The 15,779-nt window shown below is 37.1% G+C and overlaps 1 protein-coding gene across 1 annotated transcript in view; it reads left to right on the forward strand.

Moving 5' to 3' along the window:
* Positions 1 to 15,779, forward strand: part of alk (ALK receptor tyrosine kinase) — a 203,518-nt gene that overhangs the window by 136,782 nt on the left and 50,957 nt on the right. The window contains exon 5 of the mRNA XM_079632171.1: positions 12,622 to 12,747. Coding sequence (XP_079488297.1) covers positions 12,622 to 12,747 — 126 coding nt within the window. The remainder of the gene's footprint in view (positions 1 to 12,621; positions 12,748 to 15,779) is intronic.

Genomic DNA, 15,779 nt, shown 5'->3' on the forward strand with positions numbered 1-15,779 from the left:
ATACACTTTTGTGCTTGCATTTCCTCATCCCTGCTCACATGTTACATAACCAAAATCTAAGTATAATATTAAATTTGACCTGTATTGAGAATAATTCCTCATGCCTTAAAATAGCGTGAATGTAACTCTACACCCTTGCCTCATTTAGTTTACACGGTTCTTTAATTTTGTAAATGAACCCCTCCTCCACTCACTCACTCAGCTCAGAGATCCACTCGTTGACCATCACACGTTGATCTGATTGGTTCGCCAGAAACACCAGCGAGTTCAAACCGTGTTTTTGAGACTGGCTTTGGTTCTCTGCAGTTTTAAGAAAAAAATTACTCAGCGATTATGTTGACTTAAAGCATATTAAAAACACCACATAGACATATAAACAACAATAAAAACTTTTTTTCACCCCAGGGGGACTTTAAAACCTTTATTTAATACTATTATTCTGTGTACTGTCACACATATTTATAGGTGTAAGGATACATTTTACTTGATGGTCACGAACTGCACACAACATCTTTTAGAGTCATTCAATTTAAACAATTCCTGAAAATGGTAATTATAATTTTCTGATTCTGTCCCACGTTTTTTGTAATTGAATATCTTCGATTGGACATCAGATTGTGGAAGTTAAATGGGTTGTGGATGTATGTTTGATACAGTTTTTTGATACTGCTTAAAATATCAATTATTATTATAACTAGTAGTTTATTTCATTGTATTGAATTAACCCTTTAAACAGTGGCCAATCGTCTCAGATTATCAATTATTATGTTATTCAATTATTATTATTATTAGATTATATATCATCTCGCCAACATGTGGTCCCTCTATTTACCACGCAAATTAAATTCTAAAAGATGACTGCATGCATATTTATTTCTGAGTATATAGGGATAGCATGTGCCCAAACAACTCAATTTCCCTCGTGGCTTTTTTATTTTGTCATCAGCCATTCAAGAAAACAGGCTGCATCTATTCATTCATTTATTATAGCAACTGGGACCCATAGGGGCTTGGACCAGCAGCCTCCTGTTCCCCAGTCTATATCCTTCCCCATTAAGCTGTGCAGCTGTCAGGGTCTAACATGGTGATGCTTGCTGCTTTACAGCCTGGGATGGGCCGTGAAGGTGCGCCAAGTCTTTCCCCCAACCATCAATCATTCAGGCCCACGAGACTGAGTGAGTGAAATGAGCTGTGCCGTCGTGAGCGGGCGAGCAGTGAGAATGCGAATCCCAGGAAAAGTCCAGTGGGGATGACGCTTAGTGGTTCTCTAGTAAGACTATCGTGTGCTGAGGGATGTGTGCTCAAGGGCTCAAAGGAGGCTTTCTCAGGGGACGGGTAGTCAAGATATGTTTTAAGAGAACCCTATGACAATGCTGATTTGATTTAGGAAATCTTAAGTAGATCCATTAAACATATAGTATAAAGTTTCATGCAGGTGATGTCATGAAAATTATGATAATTGTTGACGATGAAGGCGGTACGAAACCAGAGCAGACTCCATCGGAGCATGAAAATAAAAGACCACTTAAGAGTACTTAAAGAGAGCACAGTTTCATGACTATGTTTCTTAACACAATTGACCCTTCGCAGGGAGCTTGATTGACAGGTGATCTGGCCAATCATACTTCGCCATCCGCCATTTTGTCTGACAAAGCAGTCAGGCGAGTTAGTAGATTAACATGGGAGCAGGGTCCGAAATTAACTTTTTGGCTCACCTGCCACGGGGACTGGTAGATGAAAAAATCTACCAGCCAAGCATATTTTTTACCGGCCAAAATAATAAAAAGCCTTTTTGTGTCACATATACATTAATTTCAGTACATTTAATTGAGATAATAAGGTATTATGTTGAATACAAACATAAAAAATTGTCCAGAGCAAAATTTTAAATGTAGGCTATAATAATAATAATAAAAAAAAATATTTTACACACACACTCTTCTCTCTCTCTCTCTCTCTCTCTCTCTCTCTCTCTCTCTCTCTCGTTTTTATGTTGAAAGGAATGGCTATTTGCACACACATTTCTGTCATTTTCTATCTGAAGCTATTGCCTGCAACATTGAAAACTCCGGTCTCTTGTGTTTAGCGCGAAAGCTCACGTGATTGCCGCCGGACAGTCGTGCCGTGTACCAGCTGCTTTGACGCGATTATCAGTTTAGCTGACTCGTAATGTGTGCAATATCTCACGACCTCCCGAGTGTCCGAACATTTTATTTTATTATTTACTCGCTAAACGGAAAATCTGCCAGCATTTGGCGCTTGGCTGGTGTTAATTTCGGATGCTGAAGACAGCGCTTAGGAGACGGTGAAGCCTTTATACTTTCGCCTGTCTCCACTGAGAGAGAGAGAGAGAGAGAGAGAGAGAGAGAGAGAGAGAGAGAGAGAGAGAGAGAGCGCGCGCGCGACCGGGGCTCGCTCTCTCTCTCTGCTCGTTCTTCATATCTCTGCTCGTTCTCTGCTCGTTAAACATGCGCCCTGTCACACGCGCAGCAGTTCGTCTACATTCGGCTACTACTCACCGATCAGATAAGACTATAGCAGGACAAACATTTTATTAAAAAATGTTTATTACATTACTATTTTGGTATGAATATTCACCCGCCAGTGTGGCGGATAGCCTTTTGAGATTTACTCGCCAAATGGAAAATCTACCCGCATTTGGCGCTTGGCGGGTGTTAATTTCGGACCCTGCATGGGAGGATTTGAACTTGAGAAACTGGGGAACTGACGCCTTACCGCGGTTAAAACAACATTCCTTCTGATGTTCATTCATGTTTATTTGATGCTATAAATGAACTAGAAGGAAGAGATGATCAGTTCACGAGCAGCTTTAACTGATGCTCTACAGCGATCTGTCAGACACATTAAAGAGCCACAAAACGGTATTTATTGTTTAAATTTCTTTAAACAAATGACCAAATTTGAAAGGTGAGACTTTGGTTAATATGTTTAATATCAAAAGTAACCGAAAAGTAACCTGGTCTGTCTTGTCTGTCGGTGTGTTGTCAGTCTCCTCTCTGATTCGCGATGTATTTTTCACTGCGTGAGAACATGGTGTGGCGTGAGAGCGGCTTAGCTTGTCGGACACAGCGACGGTAACTAAGGGGGGCGGATCATGGCGAGCGGTCAATTAAGTACACTTTTAAAAAGTGTTTTGTGTGTATTTCAAAAGGCATAGAAATGTACGTACGTAGTGTACATAATTTTGGGATTTATAAAAAATAAACTATTCTAAATGAAACTGTAGAAGTGTGAATGCATCTGGTTTATAAAACCACATGAGTAAATTTCACTCCTCCCAAAATGTTAAAACATGAACGTATGAGAGCTTGTTATAGGCTATATGACATGTTATAGATTTGGTAGATGTTAATAGATGTTATTAGACATTGGCAGATTTGACAGATTTGACATTGCTGCATATGAGTAGCGTTGGATCTCTTCACAAAGCCAAAACTGTCGCAAATGACACTCAAAACACAATCATCTTCATAAAAAGTAGTGCGAATAAATAATCCTACCAGTGCTGATGCCACTTTCTTTACAATTGTGATGTTTGATCTTAAAATTTGCTGATGATAAATAAAATGCAGCTCATATCTGTTGCTTTCGTTGACATGAACTCCATTGATTTTGCATATAGCGCTGGAATTGAATGTCAGATTCATGTTCGTTTTTCAGAGACACATTTATGTGGCCAAGTGTAAATGCAACCATTTTGACAAATCAGATCAATAGAACCAGCCAATGGACTGTTAACTTTATTAGGAACTGCATCATATAATACACGACAAGGACAATAATCTGACCATTGCTGTTAGCCGGTCCTAAGTGACATTAGCGACTTAAATCAAAGACATCCAAGAGCTCCATTAAAGTGATATCATCTAATAAAGATGGAGGTATTTGTGCACTTTTTTTTCTCTCTGTCCATCCAAAATGAATAAGAAGCAATATCTTCACCATAACTCAACAAAGTGGAACAAACAATTCAGCTTGAGAACGTCACCAGCCACATAACCTCACAATGCTCTTGCTGTCAAATATCATTGTAGCAGCCCAGTATCATGCAAACATGATTTTATTTTCAGGCTGGCTGCTGTTACGGCTCTTAGACCAAATACAAGATCAATTGTTGTACACAAATCAAATTTTAAAAGCCAGGAAAGTATTTGTGATATTTTCCTTTCATTTACCAACCATTAAAATGTCACCGTAATAAATGTTTAGCCCACTGGCCTGGCCCAACTGTTTGTATAAATCAACAGTAGCAGATGATCTTGGACTGAGCTTTGCTTTAGGTACATAAATAGTGAAAGAAAAGCCTGAACAAAAAAAACACTGTGCAATTTTACAAACAAACTACAGGCCATGGGGGTCTACAGATTGTCGCTAAATTGGTAATTCAAGTCATGACTCGTAGGGCCATTCACACTGACAGCAATTTGCTGCGACAAAGTGACTGGAAATCATTTATTTTCAATGAGAGTTGGCAATTTGAGGCCCATCAGTGAGTTGGTAATGTGAAAGAGTTGAGCAGAGTTCGACTTTATGTAAATGAGAAGTGATGCGATGTGGCAACTACCAATGGGTGTTCAGAAGGTGAATTCCTTTTGTGTATTTGTTTCTTTCGTTCTTGTACCATGTGTTAGTACACTCTAATGCTGGGTTGTTTCAACACAAATTTGGGTCAAATATCGACAAACCCAGCCGTTGGGTTACATTTTTTAATTAAAAATGTTAACCCAATGGCTGGGTTTGTCCATATTTGACCCAGATTTGGGTTAAAATAACCCAGCATTTTTTAGAGTGTATGTTAACGAAATAATGTTGTTTAGTAAGATAAAAAAATACTAATAATACTAATAATATAAATGTAAAAGTCAATTAAGTAATCTAGGAAATGTATTCCTTTCAGTCCACTCCTATCTGTTCTTGTCCCGTCTTCACCAGCCCTCATCTTCTCCCACTGTTCCTGCCCTGTAGGCATTCATGTCTGAAATTCTCAAATGTGTTGTTCTCATTTCAAAGAGTACAAATCATCTGTACAAATCTGCATTTTTTAACCTCTTTTGCCTCAGGTTCTCCACAGCGATTTGTAGAAAGTCATTGACAGAGCAGATCGTCACTGATCTAACATACATTAGAAATTTCTTCCAGAGATCCCATTTTTGATGTTTTTCCAGGAGTTGAGGTCAGGCTGTGTAGGTGTCACTTACATATACTGTATTTATGTGATAGAAAGACAGAACTATCATAAAATGATTAAAGTTACCACACTAGACAGGTTCCACTGACTTTCATTTCATCTTGTGAAATAACTTGAAAAGAAAAGGAAATGTTTGGTCGTACCAAAAGGACAATTTTTTTTTTTTTTTTTTTTTTTTTTACAAAATGTCAGAAAGTTCACCCTACAATGAAAAAATTTCACCCTCACGTCAGTTCACCTTATGACTTTCTTTCTTTATTTTTTTAAGAATATCCTAACCACCTTACAAGCAAACACATTTTTTCAGTCTCAAAAAAAAAAAAAAAAAAAAAGTAGGCCATAATATATATTTGTATTGAGAGATCAAACCTTAAGTCATTACTCAATTAAAATCCATGCTACCTTTGCCTTGACTAATATGGTTCTCAAAGTTATTTTATGAGTTTTGAAGACCTGGCATTTTAACAAATTTTTTTTAATGGTACTTATGCATGACTTTTTGAAGCTTGAAAGGTCCAGTCCCCTTTCATTGTAATTACATGGAAGTGCATTTTTCAAAATGTTTCTTTTTTTGTTAAAAAAAAGAAAGTCACTGGAATTGCCTGGAATGAAGATGAGCAAATGATGACATTATTGTCCTTTTTTGGTGAACTAGTTAATTTAAAGTTGAATCCGACTGTCCTTCTAAGATGAGTTTTTTTTATTTTATTTTTTTAATCAGTAGCATATACAGTAGTACACCACACTGTAAGAGAGCATCATGACTCTACTCTCCCAGCCATCTCTGGATTCTTCAAGCCCTTTTGCTTTAATCTCCCCCCCCCACCCCCCCCCCCCCCCCCCTCCCCCCCCCCCCCCGGAGACATTTTCTCAATCATCTCTGAAAGGCAGCTGTAATGTGACTTTCCAGCTTTGCCAAGCACTATGGAAACATCAATGAACAGGGCCACCATGGAATCAAAGGGACTTTATACCTCCAAGACATCATGAAGCAGACAGACTTGCCTCCCATCTTTCTCGGGCATCCTTTGATATAAAGACACTGGCCTTTTGGATACTTCCAGAATGGCCTTTCTCGACCTGGTCTGAAAACATGACTGTCATGTGAGACGTTCTCTATCCTGTGAATGTAAAGCCTCAGGGTTCGACATTGTTTGTTACTTGTCAGTCATGCATCCACAAAAACACCAATGTATGGCAGTTTTGCAGATGTCCAGGGCTATGATTCATATAGTATAGTAAAAAAGAGATGTTACAGATTTCTAGTAAAACACAAAAAATTACATTTTCCTCTGAGGTAAAAGTTGTTTGAAAACTGCAGTAGAGGTCAGTACACAAGTAGTTATACCGTGAGCAAGGGGTGGCCATTTTAACATACATGCTCTGGCTTTTATATTATCTTACAGGAACACACACCACATTTTACCAATAAGAGCTTTGGTGTATCAGCTCACTTTGTCTTCCTCACTGGCTTGTCCCCTTTGATGTGTCTCCTCCTCTAATGCAGCAGCCCCAAAACGTCCCAAAAACAGTCAAAGAAATTGAACCAGTTATTTCATTGCATGCTTTCGTCCCTCGGGCTCTGTGGAATAATCTGACAAAGACAAATGATGGCAAGGCCCTTCCTCGGCCAATCAAGCACGGGGCTGAACAGTTCGTTGAGCTCCTAAATAGATGCCCCCCATTTCGTCTGTTGTCCTAAGGGAGAGTAGGGTGTAATTCAAGGGCATTAACTTTACCGGCTCTCCCTGCAGATCAGACACATTGGCTTGGACTGGCCTAACATTCTCAATCCATTCCTCAAGGCCTGTGTGGAGTCTCATGGTCAGACCTGATCTATTTGATAGGGACAAAGAATTTGTGAAACTGAAAGCGAGCTTCACATTTTCATATAATCACTTCATATAATTCAGTGAGATAAAGGTAAACAGATTGACTTGCTGTCTATGATGAAGGGCTCAGGCAGAAGACCTAAGCTCTAAATTCCCCTTGGGCTACTTTAATTAATGAAGGTAATATGAGTTTTAATACTTAACAGAAATGAAGTGAATGAAGGTGGTGTTAATAAACCAATTTGCAGGATAAGAAGAGCATGCTTTTTCTCAACTTTTGGTACTTTTAATATGACCAAAATTAATGACTTGCAGTTTGCTAAAATATATGTAATACAGACGAATTCAGTAGATATAAATGAGCTGGTCTAGACCGATAGGTTTGATTTATCGGTTTGTCGTTTTGACTTATTAATCAAACAAGATCATCAATCACACACTTTTGTTGCACTACATTTTTAATGTTGCACTAAACCACAGAAGAGTAGAAACCACAGAAAAAAGTTATTTTATATTTTTTATCATCATGAAGGCCGGTTATTCTCTCATTCACATTAAAGGCAGAAGGCAAGCCCTCAACTTTCAAATTCAGTGGCACACAAACACTGTTACTGTATTTTACTGTGGTGTTCCGTCTATATTGGAAGAACCATTTATATGTCCAAGAACCATATATATATATATATATATATATATATATATATATATATATATATATATATATATATATATATATATATATATATATATTACTTTGACTTTTATGTTAAACCATGAACCATGAACATCTGACTGAAAATTATATTTAAAGTCAATGTGAAAACCGTGAAATGGAATATAAATGGTCACATTCTGGAGGATGATGTCATTAAAAACAATAATAAATACATCCATACATACATTTACACGTGATGACACACAGGGACATTTTTTTCCATTTTATACAGTACACACATTGATAACCAATTAAAACAATATTCCCAAGGAAAAACAAAAAGGAAACACCTGAAATGTATACAGTATATTAACACAATTAATTGCCATATCTGAATTGTATATAAAATGTATATACAATGTGTAGCTCCTGGGGACATAACAAGAATAATCCAATAAGCCTCAAAACAAGGCAGGGAAATAGATGTTGAAAGATACGGACAGAATTAAAAGGTCAGAGGAAGGAAGGAAAGAACAGATATGTGATGGAAAGGATAGTAAAATGCAGGTATGAATAAAAAATGAGATAATGAGATAATGAGATTATCAGTATAACAAACAGGTCGATGTCCTTTTCATACAAATTGCGAGTATGGGTTATACTTGGCCTTCACGTCACTTCACCTTTTAAGCCGGGTCTGTGTATTACCATTATCTGTCTAGTCTATCTGACAGATTTATTATCTACTTCTTTTATAAGAGCATGCTCCAACCAGCAAGCATATTCCACTTTGCAGTTTATTATGAAAATCTTTCAGCGATGTAAGGACATCACATCAGCAATGTGCAATGATCTTGAAGATAATCTTAATTTGCTTCTTTTGTCTGCATGGTCCCATTAGGAATATTTTCAGAATCAGGACAAAGAAAGTCTCTGCTCTTTTTTTGAATATTGCGCATAATGCTATTGAGAAAAGCACAGAGCATCATGTATGAGTCAGAGTACTCACTGTAATCCAGTTTTGAGAGAACGCATTTCAAACTAGTTTAGTTATATCTGAGTGCATTACAGGCTGTGATCTTCTGCTGAAACAAACATACACAGACCTCATAATCACTACCCTTCAGTGATATGACCCATTCACCTTCACATCACTGTTGCTGTCGTTAAAAGTTCATGAATGATAAACTTTTATATTTAATCAAGGCCAAAGTGGCTCCAAAAGCCTTTAATTAATTATGCATTTCAGTGGCTAGTGTATAATTGACCTGCTTTGAAGCACAAAACAAACTATTTTATCATTAGCTAGCTAGTTAACCCTTCAAAAATGTATCAGTTGTGATATAGATGTAAAATAAGGCCTCTTGTTGCTTATTTCATTTTTTTTTTCTACTTTTTATGTTGATAAATGTGAGGCATTTTTAAAAATGCATGAACTTAGCATGCTGTGTGGCCTACTTCTTGCTACACAACAAAGATGGAGGAAATGGAGTCTGAAACCGAGTTTCCAACCGTCTTGCTGTGACCTTCATAGGCAATGTGTTTCTGAAGGAGTCATTACATTCTCATTCGGTTGGTAATCATTCTTGTTGTTTGAGAGGGAATATAAAAATGACTTCAAATAGTTCCTCTTTGAATGCAACTGGAGCTCTGAGCTCATTGACTCTATTTGCTGTGAACAACTACTTGTAAAAAAAAAAATCATTAAATCACATAAAAATAAATCAATCAAATCTTATAAAAAGTATGATATTTTTAATGAAAAATGTCAATCTTCAGCTTTCATTCGATGCAGGCAGCAATTTTTATGCATGATTACGAAAACAACCATTTTATCAATTATAATGCATGCTTGAAATGTGTGACTTGACCTTGAAGGATCTTTGTACTGGAAACAATATTTCAGAGCCAGATTTTTGGAGACAGCACATCCTCCATGCAGTGTTTACAAGGGTTAGCATTTGTGCCGCAGAGCCTGTGAACCTCCATGATGGTCATTAAGCTTTTTCCCCATGTGCAGTGACAGATTGAGCCTCTTTTATCTTAGCTTAGCTTTCAGCTCACTGATATGAATGTTTTCCCGCCAGTGGTATGACTCACAGTTACGGCTGGCTGTCAAATGTCTGCCGTACAATAATTAAATCGTTTTAGCACTCGCACACCAACGCTAGTCAGGCATATCCATCACATCTTTGTTCTTTCATCAAAGCCGAGCTTCATCAGAGCAGATTGGTGTATTAACACCTCCTCGACTTTTGTTTCTCCTCTTTTTTTCTTTTCTCGCCATACACATGCACAGCGTTTGATTAAAAAGACTATTAGTTTTTTTTTAGTTTTTTTTTTAGCAAGGGTCCCATGCTGAGATGTGAAGCAGGGCTATTAATTACTATGCCATTTGCATGAACTGATGGTTCTCGCTCAACGCATGTAAATGTGGCTGCAGTTGCAAGTCACAATTTCACACAATACCAGGAGATAAATGAAAATGAGTTAGATGGGTTATAAAAAAAGAATCCAGTCCTGGCCGATCAAGCCAAGAGTGAAAGAGAGAAAAAGTAATTCTCATAAAAGCACAATGTTCACTCAGCATCTCTTTTACCAGGAATTATGATTGTTGCAGCCAGAGTTACAACTAGCATAGACAAGTTGATACATGTGCATAAGTGTTTGATGGATTTAGAGAGCAGTTATTCAAATCTTTCTTTTGGTTCCCTGAATTTAATGTCATTTTATATATATATATTTTTTTTTTTTCTTTGTGAAAAATCATTTGTATGTATTATATGCAATGTGTTGGAAGTTTACTTTTACTGCATCATAAATGAAATGCATGTTTATAAAAACCAGTAGATAATATAAGTGAAATAAAGGCCACTTAAGAGAATACACTTTAATTACTGTTTCTAAACACACTTAAGTACTCTTTTAAAAAAGTGCATTATAATGTTATTAATACAATTACAAATATTTTTTGTACATTTTAAATCAAAAAGTTACTTTTTCAAATAACTTTTCAAATACTTTATCATAATTTTATAACTATAGTGTGTTCTAAATTATATTATGAAATTATATTCTAAATGTTCTAAATTGCAACTTTTTTTTAATTACAAATATATTTTAATTTATGACATGCAAGTTTCAGAAAGTTTCAGTAGAAATGACATTAAAGTATAATTTAGTTTACCAGAAATGCTTACATTCGGCAGTACTTTAACTGTATTTTAAATACTTTGTTGTTGTTTTGTTTGTGCTGTGGTGTCGAGTTTCATACAGAGCAATCATTTTCCACCTTTACAGACCCAGGGACCAGGATTGTGTTAGTTTTCTACTTCAGTATATCAATCGATGGAATCAACTCCTCAAGTTCAGAAATATTTAATGAGCTGTGGTCATTATCACACTCGATATAGCCATTTTTCAACAAGAAATACATGCAGCATTCATGTACCTCCCAAAATCTGCACCAAGCATTGAAGTACCAGCAAGACTTCAACAATTTTAATCTTTTAAATAACATTCTAACATCTTCATCACATATTTATCATCTGAAGTGTGTGATTGTTCCTTAAAAAATAAGTCATTGCAACAAAATAAGTTTATTCTATTGAACTAAAACTAATTTATTTGTTTAAATGTTGGTAACCAGACAGTTGACATTAGCCATTGACTTCCATGGTATTTTTTCCCCCTACTTTTCCTGCCGCCATCTGTCTGGTTACCAGCATTCTTCAAAATACCTTCTTTTGTGTTCAACAGAGGAAAGAAATTCACAGGTTTGGAACAAAACATTCTATTGGTATTGACTGCTAAAATATTAGAAAGACCTACACCAAATGTTGGATATTTAGTTACATGCTTGTCTTGATTTCATGTCTCATCTCAGATAAACATCTTCTTTTGTGTCTTCCCAACCAAATCTGTCGCCACCCAGATCAAGGGTGTGTTATGCCTCTGTATCCGCCAGTGATAAAATCACATCTCCCCCCATGTTTTTAAAGAAGGAAGTAAGCGAATCACATCAGTGAGCGTATTTTTTTTTCTTTTCCGTACAATCACTCTCTTTATCATTGTCAGCAGTCTGATGAACCCCTGGTAAACCCCAGTTACATCTCGTTGTGTTCGCTGTGATGCTATCAGGCTCAACTCACATAAATCCATTCGCCACATGCTACTTATCTGGGACATTGTTCCGTCCTACATATTCTAAAGCGTGTTAAGCTAGCGCTCCATATGCAAAAAGAAAAAAAATACATATAGCGCCATAGTAAAATGATCCATATCTCGTCCCACATATCAGGGCAGGAGTTGTAGATGTTCATGTTAATGTTATCCGAGACATCTCTTCAGAGCTGTGCTTGAGTTCTCATTACATTAACGCATTTTTTTTAGAGTGTCTATTGTATCTTTAGTGGACAGGAAAGAGCTCTTTGTGTTTTCATTTGTTGATAGCCTTTGTCAGTATCCTTTCCTGTCGTCGAAGCCATAAAAACAAGAGACTGCTGAGAGCCTTTGCCTCTTTTATGTCTTCTTTCTGCCTCATTTAGTTTCACAAAGTGCTGAATTTACTTGATGTCTTTGTGTTTGTTTGCACAGAAGCTTTTAATGTAACTCTCTGATTTACTTTCTTGGCGGGAAAGTCAATCGGAAAGACATAAAGTAAACCTCTGCGGAGTAACCTGTTACGCCTAATGTGTGGTTGTAAAAGAAGATATAGGAGAAAAATGGGGTAAAGGTGGGCTAATGGTAATGACCGGGGCTGCTTGTGCAAATGTTACATCTTACGCAGGGGTGACCCTGGTATCAGAGAGTTACTGGGATTGAGATTCTGCTTTATCACCATTGTGCCCTTGAGGGATTTAAACCTTGGTTCCTTCGGGAGAGCCTGTCTCTGTAATTAGTGTCTCTTGTCTTTCTCCTCTCAGGAACCTCTCAAAACGTCACTCTGCGGGGCCGCTATCACTGCAGAGGGGGTCGCGAGATCAGCGTGAGCCAGCTGTGTGACTTCAACCCTGACTGTCCACAAGGGGACGACGAGGGAGAACATTGCCGTGAGTATTAGTGCCGTCCATTTGGAGGACGAGACAACAGACGGGGGCTCGGGAGGTCAGCAGTCACTCTTTAATGAAGCCATCGTGTGCTTGCCCATTATATAACAGGAGTTGTGTTTATTGGACGTTGTAGGAGTTGTTCTGCTTCAGTGACCAGTGTCATTCCAGACACACTCTTTCTCAAAAAAAAGGGGATAACCTCTAAACCCATATACTATAACTTCATATACAGTATATATATATGAAGGATGTCTTGTCTTACGCTAATTAACTTATCTCTTAATTAACTATATTTGGAGTAATGGTGAAGCCTGTTTCCGCAATGGAATAAAACAATTTAAAAGATAAATGGGACTTTTTATCTCACAAATCTGACTCTTTTTTTTTCTTCACAAGTGCAAGTTATAATGTCAGTATTGTGAGATATAAACTTGCAATTCTGACTTTTTTATTTATTTAAGGGTTTTATTGTTGGTTATAAAGTCCAATTCTGACATCAGAAACAAATCTCAGAATTGCACGTTTATATCTCACAATTCTGACTTTATAGCTTAAAAAGTCAGAATTGTGTCAGAAAAAAATTGATTCAGTGTTTTTTTTATTATTTTTTTGTCAGTGGCAGAAACAGGCTTCCATATATAAGGACCTTTATGCCATGGAACTGTAGCTGTGCGTTTCCCTGAAAATATATGCACATGTTTGAATGTTTGTTAACCAATTAGATTCAAGCATTCAACAGCCCCGTCGTATAAATATATACAGTATATGGCAGTATATAAATATGGCAGTCATTCAATACTATGGTATTACGACCTGATTCGTGCACCATGTTATTGCCACGGTACTTTTTGTAAGGGTATTGGAAATATTGGAAATGTAAATTGTATAACATGCAATTTCCTCTGCTGTCAGGCTTAATAACAGTAGCAGAGTGAAACTGGTACTGAAAATACATGTAAATTAGTGGGATGAGGTGAACATACGTACTTGTGCTTTCTGCTTTAGTGCACATTTCCATTGTTTTCACTGAATTGGGAGTTTTGACAGCATATTTCAGTCACAACATCAGAGCAACATTGTACTTTTAAACACTTTACCACTGCGCAATTTCAGTTCATATGACACATCTCCCACATTTAGTCCATTTTCCTCTGTAATTTTCTCAATTGCTCTGTCTGATGGCTCCACCTTTTCCCATCATTCCCTGCTGCTTCATTTCTGCAGTGGAACTCCTCTTTCCTCAAAGATCAGCTGCTCACACTGTCCTGATCCTGTCTAGTATGATGCAGTCATTAATGATCATCCCATCGCCTCGCAAGCGCAGCACAGATATTACCAGAAGCTTTTCGACCGAAAACGGAGAGCTGCAATCTCACCCTGTGTCATTCAAATCGTACATTTTCGTCGTCCTCTTTTCTCTCTCTTTCCCTGTTATTGCTCTCCATGCTAATCCTCATGAGTGTGGTCACGCTGGTCGATGTGTTTACTCTCTCCTGGTTAATGGCAGTGAGTTCAGGGCTGTATCATCTCCCCTCAGCGGATGATTAGCTGATCCTACCTCACACCTCTCGGATCAATACCGTGCAGAAGCTGTAATCAAATGTCTGTGGGTCCACCTGCAGTGCTTCTGGACGAAAAAGAAAGCCAACATTTTGAGATTGAACAAGATTCTAAGTGTTGTTTATTGTTAGAACAAAGCTAAATGTCACTGGTTATGTTCGATATGTCGCCACAGATATTAATATTGATTAGCAAGCTGCTAATCAGTCTTTTTCGAAACCCGTTCAGCACATTTAATTTGCACAACAATACTTTATTGTGTCTTTAGTAAACTTTGTTGCTAAGATGAAAGCGACTTCTGAAGATCAGATGAAGAGATCTGCACAGGACACTGCTGTCCTAACCCTAAGGTTTTAAACTTTTAAAGTGATCTCACAAAAGTATATCAATAACATCAGGGTCATATCTCAACCTAAAATCAAAATAATAGCAATAGCTGCATATTTCATTTTTCTTAATAATTGTTTTGTTTAGTTGTCATTTCAGAAAGATTTAACATTTTAACTTTTTTTTTCTTGTTTTAAGGTTTAATATTTTTCTTCTTTTTTTTTTTTTTTTTTTTTTTTTACGGAGCACCACACATGACATGCTGGGGGAAAATGCATTACCCACTAAATATGTATTACTGTAATGCACTTGCTATTCATTTGTTTGTTTGTCGATCATTTATTTATGCATTTAAAACTCCTTTTTTATTTATTCATCAATCAGTCAAACAATCAATCAAATTGGAAGACCAAACGATGTAAGATCAGTGCTGTCACAATTCACATACTATCCGTCCAGGGGTGCGATTCCCTAACAACGACATATCTCGCTGCTTAATAACTACCATAGTACGATACATCATTGAAGAAATCAACTAGCTAGTCATGACTGTTTCCCGAAACCGTATTGTCGCAAATTGGTCGTTCAACCACGTTGGTTTATGACGTCACGCACGTGGTGGAGTAATAACTTATTTTAATGAAACTGTTTGAGATCGAATTATTGCTAGATGTTTTGCTATATATTACAGACATGACATCTGAGGACTACTTCTCATTTATCTCAGTTATTTTGCTTTATTTCCAGATTCAATCATCGGCTCGTTCTTACGCACTAGAGCACGTTCACACATGCCCACTCTTCAAAAATGCTTTAAATCTCTTGACAAACTAAAATACATAAATTACATTTGTATGTATTGTAAATAAAATATATAGATTGTACTGAATGTCAGCTTACTTATTTGACTTAAGATAATGATTTATTGACTCCATGTGTCATGTAAACAAAAAACTCTGCTTCTAACCACAGGTCGAGAGCTTTCGTTCCAACCACACAAGATTGCGATGCTGTTTGCGAATGTTTGTTGAAATGATGGTTTCGGGAAACACCGACTCGTTGAACTATGCTGATAACAACTGAACTTGCGACCATAGTTGGCTAACAATGCTTTTGGGAAACGCACCCCTGAATTGTATTCGAAA

This window comes from Phoxinus phoxinus, assembly GCF_949152265.1.
Source record: "Phoxinus phoxinus genome assembly, chromosome: 13".
NCBI lineage: Eukaryota > Metazoa > Chordata > Actinopteri > Cypriniformes > Leuciscidae > Phoxinus > Phoxinus phoxinus.